The sequence below is a fragment of the Musa acuminata genome, chromosome BXJ1-10 (genome assembly GCF_036884655.1).
Source record: "Musa acuminata AAA Group cultivar baxijiao chromosome BXJ1-10, Cavendish_Baxijiao_AAA, whole genome shotgun sequence".
Taxonomy (NCBI): domain Eukaryota; kingdom Viridiplantae; phylum Streptophyta; class Magnoliopsida; order Zingiberales; family Musaceae; genus Musa; species Musa acuminata.
In genome coordinates this window covers 24,032,910-24,058,642 of record NC_088336.1, presented here as the reverse complement: position 1 = coordinate 24,058,642, position 25,733 = coordinate 24,032,910, and the positions used below count along the sequence as shown (strand labels likewise).

At 38.3% G+C, this 25,733-nt stretch overlaps 4 protein-coding genes across 5 annotated transcripts; 2 read left to right on the top strand and 2 right to left on the bottom strand.

Annotated features, from left to right (window-relative positions):
• Window positions 1-694: 694 nt before the first annotated feature.
• LOC135595625 (trifunctional UDP-glucose 4,6-dehydratase/UDP-4-keto-6-deoxy-D-glucose 3,5-epimerase/UDP-4-keto-L-rhamnose-reductase RHM1-like) lies at window positions 695-3,562 on the bottom strand. Its single transcript, XM_065086838.1, has 3 exons — window positions 3,404-3,562; window positions 1,547-3,159; window positions 695-1,420 (listed from the first exon to the last, which is right to left on the bottom strand). Exons 2-3 carry the CDS (start codon window positions 3,116-3,118, stop codon window positions 950-952), a joined length of 2,043 nt encoding a protein of 680 aa, XP_064942910.1. The 5' UTR covers window positions 3,119-3,159; window positions 3,404-3,562; the 3' UTR covers window positions 695-949.
• A 4,016-nt stretch (window positions 3,563-7,578) lies between these two features.
• Window positions 7,579-8,538, top strand: LOC104000988 (early nodulin-like protein 3). The gene is made up of 2 exons (XM_009423155.3): window positions 7,579-7,761; window positions 7,842-8,538. Exons 1-2 carry the CDS (start codon window positions 7,596-7,598, stop codon window positions 8,207-8,209), a joined length of 534 nt encoding a protein of 177 aa, XP_009421430.2. The 5' UTR covers window positions 7,579-7,595; the 3' UTR covers window positions 8,210-8,538.
• Window positions 8,539-9,424: 886 nt separating this feature from the next.
• Window positions 9,425-23,538, bottom strand: LOC104000865 (uncharacterized). 2 transcript variants are annotated; one of them, XM_009423005.3, is made up of 12 exons: window positions 23,248-23,538; window positions 23,088-23,152; window positions 22,505-22,603; window positions 20,309-20,441; window positions 18,945-19,004; window positions 17,577-17,636; window positions 15,953-16,075; window positions 14,604-14,675; window positions 13,500-13,637; window positions 12,580-12,735; window positions 11,345-11,449; window positions 9,425-9,794 (listed from the first exon to the last, which is right to left on the bottom strand). In XM_009423005.3, the coding sequence occupies exons 1-12, from the start codon at window positions 23,470-23,472 to the stop codon at window positions 9,762-9,764; spliced, it is 1,269 nt and encodes a 422-aa protein (XP_009421280.2). In that variant the 5' UTR covers window positions 23,473-23,538; the 3' UTR covers window positions 9,425-9,761. The 2 variants fall into 2 exon arrangements, with proteins under 2 accessions (XP_009421280.2, XP_009421281.2); XM_009423006.3 differs by having other exon boundaries at window positions 9,425-9,791.
• A 511-nt stretch (window positions 23,539-24,049) lies between these two features.
• Window positions 24,050-25,543, top strand: LOC104000989 (VQ motif-containing protein 4-like). The gene has a single exon (XM_009423156.3). It carries the CDS (start codon window positions 24,716-24,718, stop codon window positions 25,430-25,432), a length of 717 nt encoding a protein of 238 aa, XP_009421431.2. The 5' UTR covers window positions 24,050-24,715; the 3' UTR covers window positions 25,433-25,543.
• Window positions 25,544-25,733: the final 190 nt, after the last annotated feature.

Below are 25,733 nucleotides of genomic sequence, written 5' to 3'. Positions count from 1 at the left end.
CCATAAAACATATGAAACTAATTAAAGAACATGAAGCAGCATCAAAACAATTAAGTTTCACTCAACAGACGTAGGATGACTGAAAGACCATAGAAAAAAATGAGTTCAAATCATGATAGTATTTTACATGTTAAATAAGATGAGTTAGAACTTCAATTACTTTCAGACAAAGGACATATAGCTTGTAGTAGCAAAAAGTAGCACAAAAAACTAGTGGAGATTGTTTCTTGACCATTTGTCATGATAGGAAGAAAATTGTGCAGGTTTAAAATCAGTATGTACCATTTGTCAAGAATTAGATGCCTAACCAGAAAACTGTAATTTAAGCCCTTCAAACATAAAGAAGACACAGCAACTATGCACCACCCTTCTTTGAATATGTACGGTACAGAAATAACTTCTACTTCAAATAATACATGAATGAACTTTGACATAGGAACAGAACCAAACAGGAAAGACTCGAGAAAGTAAAAAAGAAGCTCATGCTAGGAATCACATTATTCAAGAACAGTATAAATGCAGATCATTTGTCTATATACAGATTTACACCATATACTATGAAACTCTATTTGGATTTAAATACATCTAGTTCGAGTACCAGCAACAAGATACAGAAGAAAAAAAAAAAAACATAAAACCAACACTAATGATGGTACAGGTAGAGGTTTGATGTCTCACGGAGTTCTTCTGTTCATAGAGATACAACAATTCGGCTGTGATTCAATAGATATCCTACAATATTAATTGGACAGGACCATTCAAATTCTAGACCTTTAACAATAACGATTCTCATAAATGGCAAAATACCCATTGCCTTCACTACAATGCATTAAGCGAAGAACACTAATTGACAAGATCAGACATACAGCAAATAGAACAACTAAAGGCAGAGAACAAGGTTCAACATAGGTAATGTAGGTTGAGAAATTAGATCTAATTTCTACATTATCTAGTTTCGCTTGGTTTCTCCACCAAGCGGGACCTTCCTATTTGGTTCAAAGACATACTTGATAAGTGATTCCTTTATAGAACACAACTCAGGAAACTCTTTCTTCAACTTTGAAGCATCCATCTCATTGTTGCTGCGAGGAGCAACAATGACCTTAGCCTGCTCTTCAAGCGTAAAATTAGCCCACTTAAAGCTGGGATCAATATATTTCTTGTACATCTCCAATATCTCGTTGTGACTAACGACCCCAGGATTTGTGAAATTCCATATTCCCCTGCAGTTCCTTTTTGCCATCTCAATAGATATTGGCAGAAGCTCATCTAAGATAGTCATGCTGTTGGGAATGTTTACCACTTTATTATAACGACTGATCTTCGTGATGAAGTTCCGTGGGTTGTTCAGGTCAGAGGATATTGGCATTCGAACCCTCAGAGTGCATACATTATCATATTCCCTCAGAAGTTCTTCAACCTGCATTGCCATATTGGAAAACTCATAAATTCATCAGCTAAGCAATTCTTTTTTGTTCAAGAACACTCTTACGATGTTTCTAAGGAAATGAATAAGGTAAAAATGGCATGAGTAGTTTTTAGTTACCATCGCCTTTGTCTTCGAGTAGTATGAGCCAGTAAAATTTGGCTTGTCTTCCTCCTTGAAACCAATGCCTGAGCCTTCTGGATGTGCATCATCGTACTCAAATATACACCCAGTAGCATAGTTCATCATCAACAACCCATGCTCCCTGCAGACATCTGCCAAAGTAAGAGTACCCACAACGTTGGTGCGAATTGTCTCCATCTTGTGAGACTCGCACCAATCGACATTAGGCCTGCCAGTCACACCGGCAGCATTAAAAACATGCGTTGGCTTCACTGACTGGATATCCGATATGAGTTGTGAGCGCTCCTCCAGACGACCCTTTCCATACTCAAAAGGTATGCCCTGTTTTGTGCATATCTTCCCAAGGAGACCACCAATCCACCCAGTCCTACCATAGATCAAGAACTTGAGAGGAGGCTTTTGGGAAGCAGCAGCATTTCTTGGAGCAGGAACCACCATTCTTGTCTGACTCAAATTGTTGGTGAAATGAGAAGCCATGTCCTTTGTGGCTTCAGACGCATCAAAGTGCCTCTCGATTCCAGGCATCATCAGCATCCGTGGATGAGGAACTAACGCACCGGAGACATCGCCCCACCAACCAGGATTGCTAGTGTACCACTCCATCGTCTTCCTCAGTCCCTCCTCCCAAGTTGTCCGCTCCGACCACCCGAGGTTCTTCAGCTTTTGATCATCCAGGAAGTACCTCTGGTCATTGAAGGGCCTGTTGTCCACACACTTGATGACAGAGTTGGGATCCAGATCGAAGAGCCCGCAGATATCCTTGGCCACATCAATCACCCTCCTTTCTTTCTTCGTCCCAATGTTGTAGACATGGCCGACTTCGCCTCGATGAAGCACAACCTCGAAGGCCTCCGCAACATCCTCGCAGTAGAGATAGCTCCTGACGTTGGATCCATCTCCGTGGATGGGGAGCTGCAGCCCCCGCATGGCGAGGAGGATGAACTTGGGAATGAGCTTCTCGGGGAACTGATTGGGCCCATAGACGTTGTTCCCCCGCGTCGTGATGACGGGCAGGCCGTAGGAGCGGCCGTAGGCCATGACGAGCATCTCGGCCCCGGCTTTGGTGGCGGAGTAGGGGTTAGTCGGCAGCAACTGCGACGCCTCGTGATTGCCGACGACGGCATCTTCATCGGTCTCTCCGTATACCTCATCGGTGCTGACGTGGATGAATCGGCGGATCTGGCCGGTGACCTTGCAGGCCTCAAGAAGGACGTGGGTGCCGTAGATGTTGTTCTTAGTGAACTCGAAGGAGTTGCCGAAGGAGTTGTCGACGTGGGTCTGGGCGGCGAAGTGCATGATAGTGTCGATGGATTCGGTGAGGAGGAGGAAGTGCACGAGGTCGGCGCTCGCGATGTCGCCCTTGACGAACTTGAAGTTGGGGGAGCAGAGGGAGGGGTGGAGGTTCTTGAGGTTAGAGCAGTAGTCAAGCTTGTCGAGCACCACCACCTTGTAGTCAGGGTAGTTACGGACCAGGCGATTGGCGACGTGGGACGCGATGAAGCCCGCCGCCCCAGTGATAAGGATGTTCTTGGGGGTGTAGCTCGCCATTCGCGTTCCTTCCCTTGCCGCCTTCCTCGGGAGGACCCAAGCTGCAGAAATGGAAACGCGTCATCAAGATTGGGATCCAAAATCTACAGGAGGAGGAGCAGCAGCAGGAAGCGAAACACAAGCAATCTTCCGGCGTCATCACGATCGCAAATCGCGGGACATCGGGAAGACATCTCCGAAAGAGCGGATCAAGAAGGATCTGCCAGCCGATCCGTTCGATCTCTGCCCAAATGCAGTAGAAGAGAAGAAGAAAAGAGTGGGGAGAAGAGTGGAAAGAGAACTCGCCTAAAGCCGAGGACTTGATCCGGAGAAGAACGACAGCAGATGCAGCGCAGCGAACGACGCCAGACACAAAGGGCGGTGGGAAAGAGAAGAGGCAATTGATAGGTTTATATAGCGGAGTTTTCACAGAGTTGGAGTTGGAGTTGGAGTTGAGGGAGTAATATTAAAGACGAGACTAATCGATTTAACAGACTCGATGAATAAATATATACATAAATATAAATAAATAAATAAATAAATCTTGGAAAATAAAATAAAATAAAATCAACCAAATCCCACGAATTGGGGGATCAAACTAATAAGTAACTTTGGCGATGCCTTTAAATCCTATCCCAATTGGGTTTTAAAATTGTATATTATCTCGAAATCATGGAACATCCCACCAATCTGTCGTCATGTATCCATTTCATAAATGGCCAAAGACAAATCATTCATTCTTTAATTTTCATTTAACTCTGATCTATCTATATTATAGAGTCTCACGAATCCACATCATTGCACAAGCAGTCGAGAGCTATACGTATTCAACTCGGTTGGCGTGTCAATTTGCGTAGATCTTCACCGCGCCCCAAGTAATTAAAACGATCGAAGAGGCATTACATCAAACAGCTTGTAGCTAAGGCTGATCGCACGTGAGTAGTTGCTACTGTGTTAACTCGGATGCTCCCCTACCTACCACCAAACGGCCAGCCCTTCGTCAGGAGGTAGGTATGCTATCGACGACGCAGAGGCAGCCACAGTTCGACGGTAGGTGGAACGCACCACGTGTATCCCTCCAACCTTAACTGCGATACGGCCCGTGCCCGCATCTTGGTTGTTGAAATGCTCGGTAGAAATTACTGGTGCGTGGAAAGCAGAGAGGCAGCAGAGGCAGACAAGCGAGGAGGGACTCGAGTGTATTTTTTTGGTGCTTTCCTGGTGGCATGAGTTGCTCGTGCGTTCGGAGAGGCAAAGAACCTGACAACATTTGCCAATTGTTTTAAGCTGAGTTCCCCATCTCGAGGTACCATTTTTGGGCAGAGTCAAGCTGCTCCCAGCGGGTGCTCGTTCTGAGAGAGACCAGTTTTTGGGAGAGTCCACGGCTTCCTCGTGATACTGTGGCTTTGGTCGAGGTTGCACTAGTTTCTCTGAGGAAGAAAACAAGATGCATTGGTTGGCATACGTTTAAATTTCGTCAACTACGCGAATCTTATTCCGGAGGATTGGGCTTTGTAATTAACGGTTACGTTACATGATCGGATCTCTAAATAATTAAATAGTGACTGAGTCACGATTTGTTCTTATATATATATATATATGAGCTGGAAATAATTATACAAAACACTTGGCGAAATAGTTACATTACCATTTAATTTACGGATGTTGAAATTAGTTTTTTTTTAAGAACCTCTTAATAATCATTAATATATGTGTGCGTATGTATATAAATATCATATCACACATAATATTATTATCTTTTTTTGTGTCTAAATATGTTTGATTTAAGTATTCGAGGAAGTATTAAAAAAAAGATACATTTTTAGAAGGTATAGAATAATTAAAAATATATATATTTCTATGGGCGATTTTTTAGTGTTTTTGGGCATTTTTTTAAAAGATATTTCTGTTTTTTATTTTTATCAGATGATGTCTCTTATTTTTATAATAGATGTACTCCCCCTCGTTATTTTTCACTATCTCCGTTCTCATCTTTGTTCGTTGCTTTCACCGTCATTCTCATTCGTCACCTTTATTCTCGGACTGAATGCTTTCGTTGTCGATGGTGATAGGAGACACTAATGACAAAGCAACTAACAGAGACATCAAGACCGAAGGTCTCACAATGAGGTATTTGGCGATAGTGGCAAATGATGGCCTCATGGCAACTAACACGTGTTGTCACATGAGTTCAAGGGTAATATTCAAAATAGAAATAATTTTTTTATCCATTATGACAAAGAAATCAATCACAGGTTTTATTCTTATCCTTTATGACAAGGAAGACAATCACATGCTTCATTCTCATCCATTATGACAAGGAAAACACTTACAAACTCTCTTCTTATACTTTAAGTTATAATAAGATATCTTAAACCCAATACAATGGATTTCTTTTGAACTACTTGAATTCATATTTGAGATTTTGGATTACTAACTTAAATATAAAAGGGACTAAGTCGAGAAATTTCTTCCAATCTCGATCTTAGTGTATGTGGTACCTCGAGAGCTTGACACCTCCAACTCAGACAATACTGTTTACATAAGTTCGGATCATGTCAAACTAATCAAGACTTCAATGATGTTTTTCCTTGACAATTTGACCTAAAAGGATGGAACGTCCACCCACCAATTCTCTTAATGAATACTCTAACCGTCTTACCTCCAACCCACATTACTCTTTACTCATAGAGACAAGTGTCTGTTTAATAACTCAGACCCCTCATCCTATAGATGAACTCGAGCCACCTGCTCATTCTCGCTAAGGTATTTCTAAACCTTAAGAAATTATTGATCGAAAGAGCACCTCACCGAATGAGCCATGATTTGTTCTAATATATATATATATATATATATATATATATATATATATATATATATATATATATATATATATATATAGTTGGAAATAATTATACAAACCACTCGGGAAAATAGTTGTCAAATTAGTATTTTGAAAACCTCTTAATAATCATTAAAATATTTGTGCGTACTTATATAAATATCATATCAGACAGAATATTATCACATAATTTAATGTCTGTTTGATTTAAGTATTTAAGAAAGTATTAAAAAAAATCTATTATCAACTAACACACATAAGCTTCTTAGGAAATAAGCATAAGCTTCTTCTCGTAATTCCTTCTCATCTTTTATGATAAATAAGATAATCACAATTTTCCTTCTCATCCATGTGAAAAACAATCATAAATTTTTTTCTCATCCAAGTATAAAAAGATATCTTACTAGGTACAATGAACTCCTTTTGAACTACTCAAATCTATATTTGGAGATCTCATCAGATTACTAACTTGAACATCGAAGGGATCGGGTCAAAAAATCTCTCTCAACCTTGGTCTTAGTGTAAGTTGTGCCTTAGGAGCTTGACACCTCTATATCGGAGCCATCTTGAAGACCTCCACATCGGAGCCACCTCGGAGATATTTTGAATATTCTTGCATATGATTTTGGAGTACATCGGATTATCCAAGACATCAATAATATTTTTTTTCTAACAAGTGATAAACTAGAGTAAGGGTGAAGGGAGAGACAGGTCTTATAAAAAAAAAGAAAACATGGAGCACCTTTCCATAGAAAAATTCCAAAAAATTAGGGGCCCAACTCAAATGTATGGCCCACGTTGGGTAGGACCCAATATGAGACTCAATCTAGATTAGACTCGAGGATAACGACCGAACCCGAATATGGATTCGACTCGGACCTTATTTATATTAGTTAAGACATGTAACATGAACTATGCATGCTTTCTATACGGATTTGATCGTATAAAGCTACTGATGGCACAATCTACAGATTAGGAGAGTAACACTTAATGCTCCTTATACGACTTATATTAATCTAACCTAACACCGAATCGGTCAGATGCGATCGAGTATTGGATAATATATGATAAATACATGCTTGTTTGGTGCTAAGTGAAAGAAAAGAAAGTTCCAGAATTTATAAGCTGTCATCTAGCGTGCAAGTTTCTTTTACACTAATGGTTAAATGAGAATTAAAATATATCGAAATAAAAAATAATCAATGAAAAGTAATGTATTATTAAAAATATGTGAATAAATTCTTTAAAATATGAGCTCGAATTCCATATATATATATATATATATATCAATTGCTCATCAAATTATGCTACCAAGTAAAATCGTATGAAACATGTGAAACATTTTTATCATGTCAAAAGACAATCCCTAACAAATAAACAACAATAAAATGAAATGCAAAGAACTCTTTTTGGTGAGGCGAGATAGGAAAGAGAGGGTTAATCGCTTGGCTGTCATCATGCATGCAATCGCGGGGTGCAATGAACCCGAACCGAAACGTCTAATTACTGTGCATTGCGCGTCACACACTCTCCTAGTCCTCTCACCTGCTCTCGTTCTTCCTCCCCAACGTTAACATCATCCTCTCTCTATATATTCCCCCTCTCGACCTTCGTTTCCTCTCTGCAGAGTGGTCTCATCTTCTCCGGGGTGATCAGATGGCGTCGACAGCTATTGTTTTGGTGGGAGTTGTGCTGGGTTTGGTTTCCTCAGGCTGGGCTTACGAGTTCCACGTCGGTGGAAGCCATGGATGGGTGGAACACCATCACGAGAAATACAACAGCTGGGCCGAGAGGAATCGGTTCCAAGTCAATGACACGCTCCGTAAGTACTCTCACATCTCCCGTCTTCCATGAATCTGTGTACTCGTCGGCGGTGTTTGATGTGTTTGGTTTACCATGCAGTGTTCAAGTACAATCCAGGGAAAGACTCTGTTTTGGTGGTGACGGAGACTGCCTACAAGTCATGCAACGTGACCAGCCCCATCCAAAGCTACACCGATGGCAACACCATCTTCAAGTTTAACCACTCCGGCCCCTTCTACTTCATCAGCGGCGCCGCCGGCCACTGCAATCGTGGCCAGAGGCTCATCGTGGTCGTGTTGGCTATCAGACACCACAAGTCCCATCGGCTACCCCCACCGGCGGTGGCGCCGACCCCGTCGACACATGGAAGTCCACCGCCATCCTCCTCTGCATCGGGTTCGGCCGTTTCGAGAGTGTACCTCGGAGTAATGGTGGCCATGGCGCTGGGACGTGCGCTTCTAATTTGACTCGGCGGATGAAATCTGCCGATCCTCTTTGTCTTGTTGCTCTGCCTATTGTTGGTTGTCATCTGAACCACCCCCCAGCCAGAATTATTAACTTGATTGATGTCGTTTGGTGTTTAGACTTTTTTTTGTCATTTCCAGAATACCGTGCCGACGTGAGAGACGCATGCGTGGTATTGAAGTTGTTGGTCAATGGTCATTTTACTTGCCCTCATTTGTGGGTTTAGACTTTGGAGTTTCCATCCAAACTTTGTCGCCGTTTGCATGATGTGGACGCAAGTACATGTATCACATGTGGATGCAAGTACAAGGAAAAAAGTCTTATGTTGTTCCTCCCAACTTCATAAATGGTTTCTTCTCTGGTTTTGACTGTGACATTGATAAGAGAATCCTTGTCTAGTTATTTTAGGAGTAAGAGAAGGATTATCTATAATATAATAATGGATTAGTTAGTTACCCAATCTTCCTAGGATTCGCTTCCAATCTCCCTTTTGCTTCAAAAACAAATTTATATCATGCCACCTTTTGCTTCAGAGCTAATAGAAATTTATTATTTGTTTGTTTGCTTTTACACAAAAGGTACATGGTGAGTCTAGGACTTTTTGTGTATTAATATCCAATCTATCTATCTTCAAGCATTCCAAGCAACAACTCACCGATCTTAGAATTAATCTGACTTGTCTTTTTTTATTCCTTTGCATACCGGAACTATTATGACCGACCCATACAAGTTATTGGAATTAATCTAACCTTACGGAAACCAGACTTAGAAAACTACATGGCTCCTCCTGGCTACAAGGGTTTAGCCCTTATCCAACCCGTCCTCGGTTGCACAGCTGTCCATACATTGAATGGCTAAAATTGAATCCTGCACTAAAAGATTCTTGTGGAGCATCACAACAGACGGATGTATCTCCGATAATGTTTCCTTTGCCTAAAATGGAGGCGGCCGGGCCGGGCCGGGCATAAAAGATCACCGAGCGTGATCCTTAAGATAGGAGAATCCAATCGTGTCACACTTCCAAGTGACAATTCGGGGCACCCCTTCAGCTATAAAAACACTAGTGACACGTTCGTGGTTGGTTCGAGGAATGTAAGCACCTGCAAAGAGCAGATGCTACGGTCCTCAAAGGCTCAAGTCCAGTCCAAATGGCTTTTCCACGGATCGGGGTCCAATCCACGATTCCGTCTTGAGTATATATATACAGGAGAGAAAAAGAAAGGTAACGTTATGCTTGATGTCATAATGTTACCGTAGTTGCAGGGTACAAGATAAATCTAATGACGCACACTTGTTTACAACAAGATTATAATTCGATCGAGGGAAAATTCATATGGAACAAAAGAGAAGAACACAAAATCAAGTTGCGAGACATAGGACTCCAAAATCAACAACTTACAGCTCTGTTGTGAGTGGTCGTCAACGTTGCCTAACACCGACAGCTGATTTCGACTACGAATTCAGTAGCTACAACTTACCAAGCTCTTACAGATGGAACTCAAGGTCAGAACAGCAAAAAATACAACAGCTCCAATTTCCATGTAACCGCTTCCATCAAAAGAAAAACCATCTTCTTCGAGTGGTCTTCTGAATTGAAAGAGATATGCATTAAAATAGTAAATACTAAAAACTACATTGCAAGCTTCTTAATCCATAATTTCTTTATCAAACTTTGTACTCAAGGAACAATACACCAGTAAAAGAACCATACTATCTATTTTCGAAATTTCAAAAACACTAGGAAAAAAAATGCGAAAAAGGTAAACAAATCAAATATTCCCTATATAAACCATCAAAATGATAACAAAAAATATGATACACATCAAGAACACCAAGTGTTCTTTACATACAAACACTAGCACAGTTGTACTGCTTTTTCTATTCAAATTAAAAAAAAAAGCATTAAATATAACTGAGATAAACTTTTATCAACAGAAGATTTAGGTCCATTTACCTATCATCGTCAAGTATCCCACAAGCACAAAATCATTGTCATATCTTTGTTGGAAACCAAGACATGACAGTTCTGCATTCAATTAATTTAAATATAGAACACATATATCTATAGAATCCCAGACATTGAAACAGTATATGTGCATTTTGGCCTTTCAAGTTGAATGCTAATAATAACTAACATTTTGTATGGATTTGAAGTTTTCTTTTTCCTCTAATAGTTGCTAGTAAGTAATTAGCAATTAAGCTTCTTACGAGTAAATTATTTCACGATCATAAGTTGCCTAAGCTACCAATGTGGTACCATGTCTCAAGAACTGCCTCTAGTCTGACAAGTGGTAACTAGATTGTAGTAAAATTGATCGAAACAAAGCAACTAGGAACAAGCCAACATGTACACTCTGGGTATAAAGACTAGCAAGACAATAAATGTGTCAAACCTTTACATACAATTACAACCCAACAATACTATTATTTATTTTATATCTAAAGAACTTCAATTAAATATTATGGGTCACCACAGTAATAGATTTAATACCTCATTCATTAAGCAGTTACAAGTTAGTTAATTTAACAGTTATCGATGGTCTATGCAATTTGCCTCATTCATGCTGAGGCAGCAGCATGAATATATAGCTCATTATTACACCAATTTCCTAGAAAGTATATTGAACTAAATAGTCTTCTGTAACATGAAGGCACAATCATGATAAATATATAGCTCATTATTACACCACTTTCCTAGAAAGTATATTGAACTAAATAGTCTTCTGTAACATGAAGGCACAATCATGATGAATATATAGCTCATTATTACACCACTTTCCTAGAAAGTATATTGAACTAAATGTCTCATTTCTTGTGAAACTCTCATTACAAAAAGAAAGCTCCAGATGGGCATGCTTATAAAATAGACAACCAAAACTTCAGACAACTAATAGTACAACTGAAGACATTATTTTCCCCACTAAGATCTATGATACAACATCCAACTTTGATAACAAGAACCAAAATTTAACATGATACCAAGCAGGCATTTAGAATTCTCAAAATATACATGAAAGCAGGACTTACAGAAAAAGAAAACCAAGAAGAATTAGTAGTACAGATGGACTGCAGATAGACAATGATATGTCCAAAACATAAAGGTGCTTCTTTGGTCAAAAATAAAAACATAGACTAACCTTGTTTCCTTGGTCATGTGATCGTGTGACTATAGACTGGGGAAGACCAGCTTTGTCGACACTCCTTAAATATGGTTGTAACTTTTCTTTCAATAGATCATTTAGCTGAAAGGGCACCGAATAAAATGAATGTAAGCTCACCGTTTAGTACCTAACTTATTTGTATCAAGGGAGATTAGATTCACATATATATCATATATGATTTATGTACACGGTGAGGGAGGAGGGGTTAGAAAAGAAGGGAACAGGACCATCTGAATTCATCTGTCAGACAGGCAAAACTTAAGAAGCAGCTACTGTCAAACCAAGATGAACCCATTAATGTATATACATATACAGCATATGTACATTAATGAATTAGCTGTCTCATCTCTCTAGGGACAACTAAGTGGTTAGCGCATTGTATTTTCAATTAAATACACTAACGTTCAAGTCCCACAGTGAGCACCTAATATGGATGGTTATGTAATATTATATGGAAGGAGTAAAATTTTAGAAAAAAAAAATGCAGCTTCTAGATAAACATAAGACTAGACTTTCCTGAATGAGCAACTCTAATCATGTGTGAAATGAACTTTCATGCCGAGAAATGGACAAATAGAGAAAGAAAAAAGATATTAGAACCTAAAGAACGCCTCTCTAATTTTCCTATAAGGTACAGATATCCAGGAAGTAAAGTTGATATCAAGTGTACTATTGAACAACATGTACCCCAAAACATGCTAGAATGATAAAAAAAGATGAGAGTTAGTGATCACTGAGTTAATGCATTAATCTCCTTAACTAGTGAACATAACAACTGCATCTATAATTTATTTTGTGAATTTGGTTATAAGTCAAAATCAACTTTGACTAGGAGAAGCATCATTGAGATAAGGAACTCTAGACCGAAAAGCTCATATAGATCTTTCACTGGGGAAAAGATGAAGTCATCTTTTTATAAACTAAGTGAGAGAGGACACATTGGCATCATTGCAGCATAGCTTTACTGCACAACTCTCACCCCTCCCCCTCATTAATTATACCCAAAAAAACGACCCACAGAGAAAAAACAGAAAATGGGAATAGTGCTTAACTTATCAGATCATTAAGTTATGATTCACATCGAAATCTACAGAATCTTTGTCCCGTGAAAGTTCTAGTTCACTTGTGACTTCTCTATCTTGAATTGAAGGTAACCAAAAAAGATGTAGTACAATATCCTTAAACAAAGGTAAACCTGGATTAGAGCATACCTTATCTTGGCGCCATTTTGCTTCCCATTGTGCATCCAATATGTTGTCTGCTATTTCTCTTTGGGCAGTAAGTAGAGACGTCATCTCTAGTACTTTCGCTGGATCTTTAAGCTCCTCCTCAGTCCATGAAGATGCCTTAAGTGGTAGATCTATCTCCTGCAGAAATTCTTATCAGTCAGGTAACATGATCAATCTGACAATCAATCATTAGCATGTGTTAGTTCATCGATGACTTTATCATGAATAGCAGCTTTAGGAACTTCCTCCTTGCTCCTATGAGAAATGCATCACTGACATAATGCACATGAAGATGGATTATGTGACGTACATACATCAAATCCTAGCAATAGAAAACAAAAAGGAAAGAAACATGGACTCTTACATCGTTTGCAATCAGGTAAACTAATGCCTCCTCAACAAGCATTCCGGCATTATATAGAATGACAAAGAAGCAGAAACAGAACTCCATGGAAAGATTTGAAGAAATGAAGTGAAGAAGCTGAAACAACATTATTTCTAGAACAAAGCGGAAACAGAAGCATACGACTAAAGAAGCTGGTCCATACAGCCCTGCTCCTTGAATTTCAATTTCAGTTTCATATATAAAATGTTTACCTACCATGAAATATATATTATATCAAATCTAGTCAACAGTAGGTTAATGTGAATCTGCAGTCAATACAAATCAAGAAAAGTTTAAGGACTAGAATTTTTTTTGTATAGTGCATGATAAAAAGAAGGTTCTTCCCTAGGATGACATGTGTTGATTTTTGAAATAAAAAACCCCAAAATCAGTAATGTTTCTAACTGAAATAGGTCCCACATGCTATATAATTTGCACACAGCTATGTTTAATTTGCTTCTTGTCTTCAAAGAAATAGCACAAACATGACATAAATGAACGTGATATTGGTTCTTACCCCCCAATTCTGAGGTCTAGGTGGGACATCAAGATTCAATACTTCTGCCTCTAGTGCTTTCTTTGCTTTGTAATATGGAATATTTTTAACAATTACCGGATCATCCCTTGCACGGACAGGATCCACCGAGATAAGGGCCTAAGATCAGAAACAAAGATTTAGAATACTGTCATACCACCAAATCACAAGTTTATGTTTCTTAAGAATAGTTAGGACTTACGGAAAAAGATCCATATAACTAACCCCAAATAGTTGGGACTTATGGTTTTGTCATTGTTGTTGTATTTTTCTTCAGAATCATAACCTCAAAAATACATTGTTTAACCAACCATTATGAATAATAGTGAACATATGACAATCTGGACAAGCAAGCTGATGACTAAATTGAGATGTAAGATTTAATATATATATATATATATATATATATATATATATATATATATATGATTCATCAATAAAGTGAAAAAAAGAAAGCCAACTTGCAGCCCACAAAAAGTCAACAACACAAGCCATAATGTTTCTGTAAAAATCTACAAAGAGACAGATGGCAACGACCGATATTTACATAAGAACTTACCAAGGCATTGCGGTTTCGCCAATGAGATGTGTTCGCTTGTGACTTATTTTAATATTGCCCCTATGGCAACATAATTTTAGCCATCTATGCAAGAATTCAAAGAGTATTTTTCATTCAAAAACGAAGAAATAGAAAAGCAATTATTTTTAATATTTTGAATCATACTCTTCCATTAAAATGGGATTAACTTTTTAATGCATCAACCATGCTCCAAGTTGCAACTGCATATATCCAATGGAATAATAGGCATTCTAAAATTCAAGAGACCCCAAATCTAGAACAGAAAACTATATAGTATATACATTCTTTCATGGTTAAATTGTACCTTTTCACCTGCAGAATTTCAGGTATCTGTATGATTACATTTAAACAGAACCATAATATAATAAATTCACGGTATCCTCATACTACAATGTAATGGAATATATATATATATATATATATATATATATATATATATATCAAATTGATATCAATTATGGACCCAGTTTATGTCTATAACATCAATAAATCACATTGCTACTCACATTCTGAAGGTGCTCCCAACCAGGTTTTCGCTCGGCAACCAGGTCCCGGAGTTGATCATACCGCATAGATTCCTTGAAATTATTCATAAATCATCATATTTTCACGAGCTCAAGATAAGCCAAGATTATATGAAACATAATACAAAACAGTTATTGCAGCTGAATAAAATACATGGTCGAAACTAGAAGTTATGTTAAAATTGTGAAAGCAAATCAGCAAAGCATAATATGCTTGCAAGTTTTAACCTGAAATCCAGGTGGTATATTTCTGAGGAAAAGAGAGAGACACCTTTACCTGGAATTTGCAACATGAAGATATCTGCTATGTAAGTTTCTGAAGTTTCCCCATAATTTTTTATCCAAATTGCACAGGTTCTAGCAAAATGTAGCCCAAACCGTCTAAAATAACTGCTTTAATTTCAAAACAATATCCCTTACATGTTACACCTAGATCCCAAGGTAATGCACCTAAGTGATTATGTTCGATAAAGGTATAGGTATAAGGTTTAGGGGGCAAGGATTCTACAGTTATATAATCTTGAACCATAATTTATATTAATAATGGTAGAAATAATTGTAACAAGGACAAACGCGAAGTATATATGCAAAATATATGGCTCCATATGAGGTGTTGTTTTTCTTATTTACAAGGACAGCATATGTACCAACACAGGTGAATGCTACCATATATTATAAATATGAAGTAATATCACCTATGGAGGATTAGGCCATATGCAATGGGGTTTTATAACAGCAAATGCTTATGCAACTATATATGTGGCTGCTTAGACCACTATTTGGAATAATTAATCTGTTCCAATCTGCCCAAGGGCCAATATCATATCGATACCCAGAACTAAAATCCTTATATTGTTTTACTTGGGGATGGTTTATGGTGCATATGGTACCTGATCTCAGGCAGTTAAATGGTTTAAATGATGTAGTAGATTTTCAAAGAATGAACAAATAAACCCTTTGATATGACATAGCAATATGTACTTCAGCAATACAATGACTTTGATGCATAGTTATATGCACACATGATTTGCGGCTGAAGTGATGTTCAACACACTAGAAAACGTATCAGGCTTGAATTGTTCACTTCTATAAGTTTGGAATACTTGAGACCAAGCATCACAAGCAAGATCCACATGCTTCTAGTATGCTGAGATCACTAGAAAAGAGATGAAACGATTGATGGACTGATATAGAGTGTACTTGATAAAAAAACTTCATTAATATATAAATTGCAGAATTAGCACTTGAAGAAACAAATGAATTGGTATAAATTAAAAGCCTCACAATCCTTGGAAAAAGAAACATGCATGGAGAATTGAAAATTAGCTAACCTCGTAAGACCACCAAATTTTCTGCTTAACATCCTCATCAAAGTTGAATCCTCCCATAATCTGAGGCATGGTGATCAACCAAAAGGCAGCAATCTTTGGGTCCCTCATGCTATGAACAATGTTCTGAGAAACCATTAAGCATGCTAAAGGTTATATATTTGGTAAAGCCAAACCAAAGCATATTGCTTGTGTGGAACCCAAAGTGCCTAAATTTAGCATAATACATGAGTTATCTAAAATCTTCACTTACATACATGTATGTATGCAATCAATGAAATTGCTGGGTTTTTCTAGCCTGCAAACCACTGCCTAGATTGATGCAACAGCAATTTAGTTAATTTATCAATAAAATAAATTTGATTAGTTAAGGAATATTTCGCATACGTAATACATTGTCACATGTCAACACTTACTCAACAAGGAGAAAAAAATAAAGGAAAATATGGAAAAAAATAGAAAAAAATCATATTATTGAAAATTACAAATCTTGATTGAATATCTTAAAGATTCATCTTTATAAAGATGAAAGTTTATCAATTAATAATATTATCAAGAGAGGAAGATTATTTTTCAAATTAAGTTATAAATATCACCTTCTTCAAAGGAAAGAGGATATCATATATTTGATTTGATGCGATTATAATTTTTTTATTTCTGCATTTCTTTTTATTTTTGTACTTAAAACTATAAAAAGAGGCTAGAAGATTATAATGCATCAATATGAATCAATGAATTGAGTTCTTTCCCGCCTTGTGAGTGGTGTGAGGCCACAGTTATTTTCCCAACAGAATGATTTCATTGTCCACATGTAAGACGTGCGGAGGTGCAAGACCATCATCTTAGGATTATTCTCCTTAAGCCAAAGTAAGTATGTTAGTTGTCCCTTTAATTTCCTATTACCTTTCGTTTATTATCTTCCTCTTCTCTCTTTCTATTCTTCTATAATCAGAAAAATAATTTGCCGTTGCTTGTCCTACATCATAGATCTTGACTGCTTTATGCACTTTCCTAGCCTTGCATCAGCCTTCTTGTGCTGTTTGAACTTTGAAGTAGATCAGCCATCTTAAAGGTTAAAATCTGATTGACTGCCATTCAAGATTGTCACAATTTAATTCAAATATTGGACTCTCCAACATAAGTATTTTATATCCCCATTTGTTAAGGTTCATAGCCTTGTCTAAAGGGAAGAAAAAAAAAATCTAGATTATATTTAGAAACCAGGAAAATCACGATCACAATGGGCATAACTACTATACATAAGCTAGGTTGTAAAAAGCATATGGAAGAAGGTTGTAACACTACAGTGGAAAAAGTGGTAGAATTAATATTGAGCTATACTTAGCTGCTAAAAACACAGACCTACACTCATAGATTGGAGAAATTATAGAATAGGAACTAGGTTATCACTTCAGTTCTAAATTATAACCATTGTTCAAAGATTGTTAAAGTATAAAAAGTAAGTTCAGAAAGAAAAAAACATATAACACCTACTGTAACCTGACCGATAGATAAAAAAACAAAGTTCCACTCCAAAATTTAGCCAAGAATAATCATGTTCCAAAATGAGTCTGGATGACATTTTCCTCCTTAGATATGAAAGAATCAGAGGTACCATGTTACTTACCTCATATGGGTAGTCCATCTTCCTCATAACATTATATGCTTTCCATGGAGGTTCCATAATCTAAAAAAAAAAAATGAATTAAAATTAAGAGGTGATGCTGATAAGAACCAGTGAGGATGCATGTTACACGACTGACATAATGTGATAAAAGAAAAAAACTATACTCATTGACCAAATAGATATAACAATACAGTGACATGTAATTGTATGACAAATCTTAATTAGAACGAGGCTATTCATGCAAACAGCATGGAAATGTTTCTTTAATGATATTCTAAGGAAAACATCCCTCACTAGAAGAATTCTCTCATAATGGATATTCTAACACAACTGAATAATTTAACATCCAAGAAAATCATGGATATTCTAACACAAGGGAAATATCCCTCATTAGAAGAATTCTCATAATGGCTTAAAGAAAGTATTTCAATCTCAAATATGAATTAGATATTGACTCCAACAGGCCAATCATTGAGCATATGTGCCCTCCTGGTTGTCATTTTCAAAAAAATAAAGTCTCATATGAAGGAAATGAACTGATTCAGTACTGAAAGTTCAACTAGGAGATGTTTTGCCAATCCAAATAGTCAATCGCCTATCAATTCTGAGAGGCTGCAAGTATCAACCAATAACTGTACCTAACTGAGCTATTCTAAATATAGATTTTATGGATGATAAATGGAATGAGAGAACAGTAGTCCACTGTTGAGAAAGATGACAGCACAGGGACAAACACCTTTCTAGTTATATCTTGATAAACATTAAATTGTGTGCATATTGAGGTATGTTAATGACATCATAGGGACAAACATCTTTCTAGGCCCTTTCTAGTACTTTGCTCTCCCTATCCTTCTTAATTTCTTAATGACTTCACCTTCATAAATTATCACAATAGTTCACTTTTTCAAGTGAACATCCCATCCGGTTTCCACATCCAAGATTCTGTGAAACTCACTACCAAGAATTAGATGGTGGATTACTGGAACTTCAGAAAGAATACTCTCTTATAGTTTTCTCCGTGTGGAGGTACTTTCTGTTACTCTTCTAGCTTTTCTAGCTTCCTTTTCTATCATATCTGGATATTGAGATTTGAGACCTTCTCGATGCAGAAAACAAATCAACCAACCAGATGATTGGAATGTGTCAAAAAAAATTCCTTGATCACTCCTACTAATTTATGATTAGATATTTAGAACTCCTAATTTGTAACGTCATCCTATTGCATGAGAAGATCAGAATAACCATGCTTCTGCCAAATTATGACACCAAGCAGGCAAGATTGTATACTGATTTATAAATGAACAACAGAAGATTGGGACAAAATATTAAGAGAACAAACCCGAAAGGACAATTCATAATTCTACTCACCTCATCTGCTGAGATCCTAACTTGCAACTTGTGTTTGCACTCTGGGCAGCCCATTACACCCTGCGGAAATGATAGGCAATGCCTCAAGCATTTTTAAAAAATGTAATCAAATGATGTATAATTAATATTGAAATGAACTAACTAAAGTGTTATAATTCCTGGGCATCAAGCAAGATGAACAAATGTGTACCATGAAAAACTGATAAGTGTCAGACAATACACACACACAAACATATATATCAGCTTTCCACACAAGTGCAAATGGTAAAACATGATTCAAAGTTAAAATAATTTTAAAATTTTAAATACATAAGTACAGAAAATCTTACAAGGTACGATATGCATGCATACAATTAAAAGAACTTTACCTGCAGAACTTATAGTTGACAGAACAAACATGGAAGAATAAATGAGCTTATAAGCAACAACAGAATTAGGTTAGTAAAAGCATCCGAAGGGGAAGGATCATGCTAATTATCTGACATGGGAACAATATTGGCTTATATAATCTTTGTAAAACTTTGTTGGGAAAAAAAAAAAAAAGGTACATGCATGCATTAGATTGGGAAAACATGCACAACAGGACAGGAGGTGCATGTAGGATATTTCAACCTAGATACTAAGATCCACCAGGAAGTATGAACTCACAAACACAAAGAAAACAATCGCATAAGGAATATAAGATGTTGATAAAAGGTACGTAATCCCTACATCACATTAAATGACATTATGATGCTGTCATACTTTCATAAAACACCAATGTTTTGACGTACCAATAGTAGAAGAAGACCACTTTCCTAAATGTGCTTCTTTTTATGCAAACAGATTGCAAGAGAAGTAGAATCTACTTTTCCCATATATGTAATTGAGTACAAGATTTGAGCTAGTATTCTTCTGGTATTGATGAAGTATCAGACCTACTATCAAAAATCAATTATGGAACTTTAATATTTATGATCCATCTTCTCAACTGTGACCTAGCATTTTAACAGTACCCATCAACAGAAAAGCCTATTTTCTATTAGGTTAAAAATAGAGGAAAAAGATATCTCTTGAACAAATAGAAAAAGAAATTTCATGTAGCATTAAATCAAGATATTAAGTTCCAGCAAAAGAATCACTAATATATGTATCATGGCCAATGATATACATAGTAAATATAAGGGTTCCTATCCGGTGCAACTTAGGTTTTAATCAAAACTATGCAATTAGACTTGCTCGTAAAAGGTAACATGGACCTATATTTAGACTGCACCAGCCTACTGACTAGACCTACTTACGTCATAGGGCAACTGAACTTTAAAGATAATAAAAAAGAACAAATTAGGTTCATAATTGAATGGACAGAGTATGGCGTATCTTACTGTCCCATCACAGGTTGGACAATCTTTAGAGGGAAGCGGTACAGAAAGATTAATGGCAGCAGGAAGATGCACCAACTCAGCACGGTTCTCAAAGATGGCCTCTGCAACACAATCAGCTGTTGCCCTCTCGCCACTGCAACAGAATGCTCAAAAATCCAAAATACCAATTAACCAGGTTCAATTGTTAAATTGAAATATTAATAATCTAGTAATAAGTCATGGACTGCATTAGTTGCCCCCATTCTCATGCAGCACTACAAACAAGAAAAGTTATAAAAGCACACAGACATTGTATCCACGAGAGTGTCTAAGAGCTTCAACAACAACAATGACAACAAAGCCGTAAAATCTTAATCACTTGGGGTCGGCTATATGGATCAGACTTCAACACATGTCCTGATGTAAAATTATAGAAAAACAATAGAACATGGAAAAACGATAAACAATAAAATCAGTATATACATATACATATACATATACATACATACATATATAGATAAATATGTGAAATTTGATAAGTGTTAAACAACATGGACACATATCCACTAAGAAGATAAACATCGTACATGATTTAAAGAGGTGAATGCATGAATCTAGAAAACAGACTACGATGCATCTCTTGAGCAGACCAGATACAAATTCATGGAATACCCAAAGCAATGAGAATATAGTAGCCACTAAATTCACTTGAATAATGCAACTACTGCGACACATATTAATAACCTGAGTTGATACACTTGCAAGCATTAATTAATAGTTAAAATTTAATAAACATCATGAAATTGTCAAATGCCGATCCTCACCTCATCGTCCCTGATAGTCCTGATTATATATCAAAATGCAAATTTAGGATACACCTAGAGTAAGATTCATTTATATAAAAATATATCCAATCAAGAAATAATGATTAGAGCAGCATCAGGCAAGTTAGATTAATTGGGAACTGCTATGTGAAAGAAACTAGGATGGTCCAAAGTGAAAAAAAGGTGAGACAAAGTTGTACTAGGAAATAAGAGGATTCCAACAACAATAAATCCATGAAAGATTCTTATAACAGTGACACAGATAAATGAATAAATAATCATATCTAAAACTTGATTAAATGGTAGCTCAGTACACAATTATCTGCAGCCAATCAAGCATGATTGCAACATGAGGGAAAAACCAAAAAGAGGCGCCTAAAGCTAGTAGCATCAAACAAAGGTGTGAAAGTGTGCCATTAGTAAAAATACAAAAAGTAGATTCAAGAAGAACAGGGGTTTCTACTTCTAGTATCCACCTTAAGTTCTCAAGATTATAACCTATCACATTTATTTTGTATAATTGTGGAATTACCCACGACGATTTTACATCTGTTTATTCCAGGGTTTAACAGGTCTTCACCATATGGAGCTCAGACTTCCATCCTCTAGGTTAACAAATCTTTTTTCCGGCTGGCTGCTAGGTTTATGGTAATTAAAGTATGAAGAACATCAAGTTTTGTGATTTTGGTTGCATAAACTATAAAGCATAAAATAGATAAAACATGTTACACAAGTTAAATTTCAATCTTGACCTGTAATCATAAAGCCACAATAACTCCATCACAGTAAGGGATTCAGCACATTAACTTGGCTAGTTGACCTTGTGGTAAAACTACAAACACCTGGTCAAGTAATGCTTCCATCGGTGATGGGGCTTGTTGGACTTGGGCTTCTAATTTGGATGCATATGATGCAGAAAATCATTTAGCCTAGTACGATGCTTAATGGGAAGCTGTTTAATTTCCTGCTTCTAATAATGAACAAACAAGAAGCCTAAAGGACACATTCGACAAAACACTGATGGATCAAGCCTGTCCTAAGTCAAATTCACTAGTATGAGTAACCACCCCTAAATTCCACTAGTTGGATTAAGGTGCTGAATTGACCCTTGTGGCGTCATCTACATATCCATCAAAGCATGGAGGACATCTTGTTTTAACTAGAGTCAAGCACAGAAAAACTTAGTAATGCGACTCAAAATGATCAAGCCTAGAGATTAAGATTAGATGGAAATGCATGAAGCAGATGGATGAAGCACATCGTTGGGAGCTGTATATACAAAAATCTATGACATTCCTTTTTTCAGCAATAAACTGCTTATCAAGGTACTGGATGAAAGCACCAACAATAATCTCCAAAATTAAAAACATGACGAAAAAGAGACATTACTTACCTTCTGGGGTTATAATTCTTCACCTGATAGTGCACTTTGCCTGTACCCTTGCACATAGTACATCTCAAAGCTTGCCAGCCATTGCAAGTAGAGCAATTTCTGAAATGAAGGAAAGCAAGAACCTGTGATCATTTACCGGTGCAAAAGATTTAAATGAACATTGTAATTTGTCTGACCAAAAGTGTGCCATCATATCAGAACCAAATATTATAAAACCCATTCAATTGCATTCTTTAATTGGTTTCAAACAAGCACCTTTTCGACCTCACTTTAAAGATAGATCACAACAAGAAAGGTGTTCCAAGATAGCAGTAGGGTTTCATCCATTAATCTTTGCCAATAAGATCACAACAAGAAAGGCAACGTGATCCAAGATAGCAGTAGGGCTTCACTGATGAATCTTTGCCAAAAAATATCACAAGAAGGGCGAGGTGATCCAAGATAGCATTACTGTTGCATCGATGAATCTTTGCCAAAAAGATCAGAACAAGAAAGGTGAGGTGAACTAAACTAGCAGTAAGGTTTCACCGATGAATCTTAGCAAATGACAACCAGAACCTAAACTAACAAGGGCCAAAATTACCGCTGGCAGACCACCTTCTTCCCCAATTCCAAGGCAATGTCGTATGTCCCCAGTGTGGCGACCAACTACAACCAGCCAATTCAAGAAACCAGTGACCTGTCGTCAAGAAGTCTCAACAAATATGGGGTTCAAGAACAAAAGAATCGAATGGAGCGCGTACAAAGATGGCGGAGAAGGAGATCTTGGAGGCGAGCTCAGGCAGGCCAAAGCCGCGAGGGGCGGAGCCCGCAACGTCGATGGCGAGGGTGAAGGGCGAGAGGACGAGGCGGATGGGGAGCTCGAGGAGGTCGATCATCTGCTGGCCGTAGCGAGCCGTTAGCTTCTTGTACTGCGTATCCGCGAACTGCTTCGCCGCCTTCAGCATCTTCTCCGTCCCCCGCCCCATCCTTCCTCCTCGCGTGTGCTTCCCTTTCCACCCACTTCTTCGCGGCCCCCCCTTACCGCACCGGATAACGTTCCTTCGGGGAAGGAGGGTTTTGGGTCTTTTATAGGGCCGAACAAATCAATTCGGATCTTTTTTTTCGGATATCCACCTATATTTGATCCGTTTAAATTAAATTTCGACGGGTTCGGGTCTTATTGGGCCTCTGTAGTGTCGGTCTGACCTGTCCACCGTGTTACGATTAAGTCATCTCCACCCTCGGCCCAAAGTTGATATTTACGGTTCACCCAATACGAAGCGACGTCTACAAATATTACGTATTGATAACTTTACTTCAAATCTGTTATGTGAGTCATAGTTCAGTAAATTCGATGTGGATTAAATCGGAATATTATATTTTATGCTTTATCAATTATTTTTTTTGTATTAAAAAATAATATTAATCTCAAATGTGATCGTCTCAGTTAATTTAAATTAATTAATAATGTTGAATATCTCAAAAACACAAAAGAATAACACAATTAGGTTCAGCTCAAGTCACTGGCAAATGGCCAGCGAAAACGACAGTGGCGCTGCTAACTCGACAAGAACAGAGACAGCACCGCAGGAAAGAAGAGAAGGTTGCCAAAGAGCTCAATTGCTCTGCTCGCCGACAACCAACCTCTGACCTGCTTCGCTTCGTCAACAAAAGCTGCAATAAGAAATCACGCAACAGCTGATGAACTCTCTCGTGTGTTTGCATGTGCGCCATTTTCACGTGATTAATTCTCTGTCTCTGTCGAAACATGATGTTGAAAGAAACCATGCGCTTCATTCGTCTTCCCAAAGAGCCAAACATGATCTTAGAGGCTGTATGACTTCCTCTGTTGTTTAGTGCAGCATTAGAAACACTTCAGCAAAGATGATAGAAAATTAGAAATCTCTCTCAACAGAACTCCAAATCTGTAAGTAGTCTCTCTCTCGAAATCTATTAGTTGGCTCTTCTCTAAGGGTAATTGAGGTAGAGTAAAAGATCCAATCTAAATAAGAGAGAACAAGAAGAATGATATCATGCTGCGCCATCACTTTATTCTGGGAAAGAAGAAGCCGACCCAGAGTTCTCCTTTTCTTTTTCTTCTTCTTGTGTTAACCTTCTCTTGCCCAGACGAACTGCTCTGTTGTTTCGCTCCCTCCCTCTTTGTTCCCTCTCCCTCTCTTCTTTACGGTAACTGTTTTTCCTTGTCCCTGTCCCTGTTCACCTCCGTCGATGGAAATCGACCCAAAACCACGGGACGCAGCGATCACCAGGAGTAGCAGCAACTACAGTAGCACCAACGGAGGAGCACCGGCAGCAAAACCACCTCCGTCGTCGCCAACAGCTGTACCACCTTTGACTCCACAGCCCATTCCGAGGGCCTGCGAAGCGAATCCGTGTCCGACGACCTTCGTTCGTGCCGACGCTTCCTCGTTCAAGCAAGTGGTCCAGATGCTCACGGGCTCCGCCGAGACCGCCGCCGCCAACTCGACAGCTGAGAGAAGCTCGGTAGCTCCTGCCGCCAAGGTCACCGGCCCAAAGAAGGCCGCTTTCAAGCTCTACGAGCGGCGAAGCAGAGTCAAGAACCTCAAGATGATCGGCCCCCTGATACCGACCTTGCTGGACTCCAACCCCAATTCCCCCGTCGGTGGCGCCGCCTTCTCTCCTCGCAAGCTGCCGGAGGTTCCCTCGCCCAGCACGCCGGACTTCCCTTCCCTGTCACTGAGCCCTGTCACTCCTCTGATCCCGGACCCCTTCGAGCGGCCGCCGCTCAGCGGCACGGACTCCGCCAAGTGGGCCGAGGACCGGGCGATCGCCGAGAAGGGATTTTACCTTCATCCGTCGCCGAGGACAGCGAGGAGAGACGGCCAGCCACCGCGGCTGCTGCCGCTGTTTCCGGTGACCTCCCCAAAGGCCTCCTCCAACTCGTATCCTGCCACTTGTAATTGAGATGGTTCGACTCCATGGCTGTCGATGGCTACGTCCTGCTCTTTATTTCCATTTCAACTGTAAAAATGGTTAGTCGTGGCTTTATCTGAGTTAAATGACTGCTTCTCTTTAGCTCTCGCTGATGTGATTGAAAGCCTGACAGCAGAGTCGAGGTATCGATTCTTTCGATCAACTTCTTACCATCTGCGCTCGGAATAAGATGTAACCGAGGTGCATGTGTTCTTCCACTGTTCCACACTCCTTGGTGGAGAATGATTCTGTGATGGAGGTGGGAGAGGAATCATGTGGATGATATATGAAC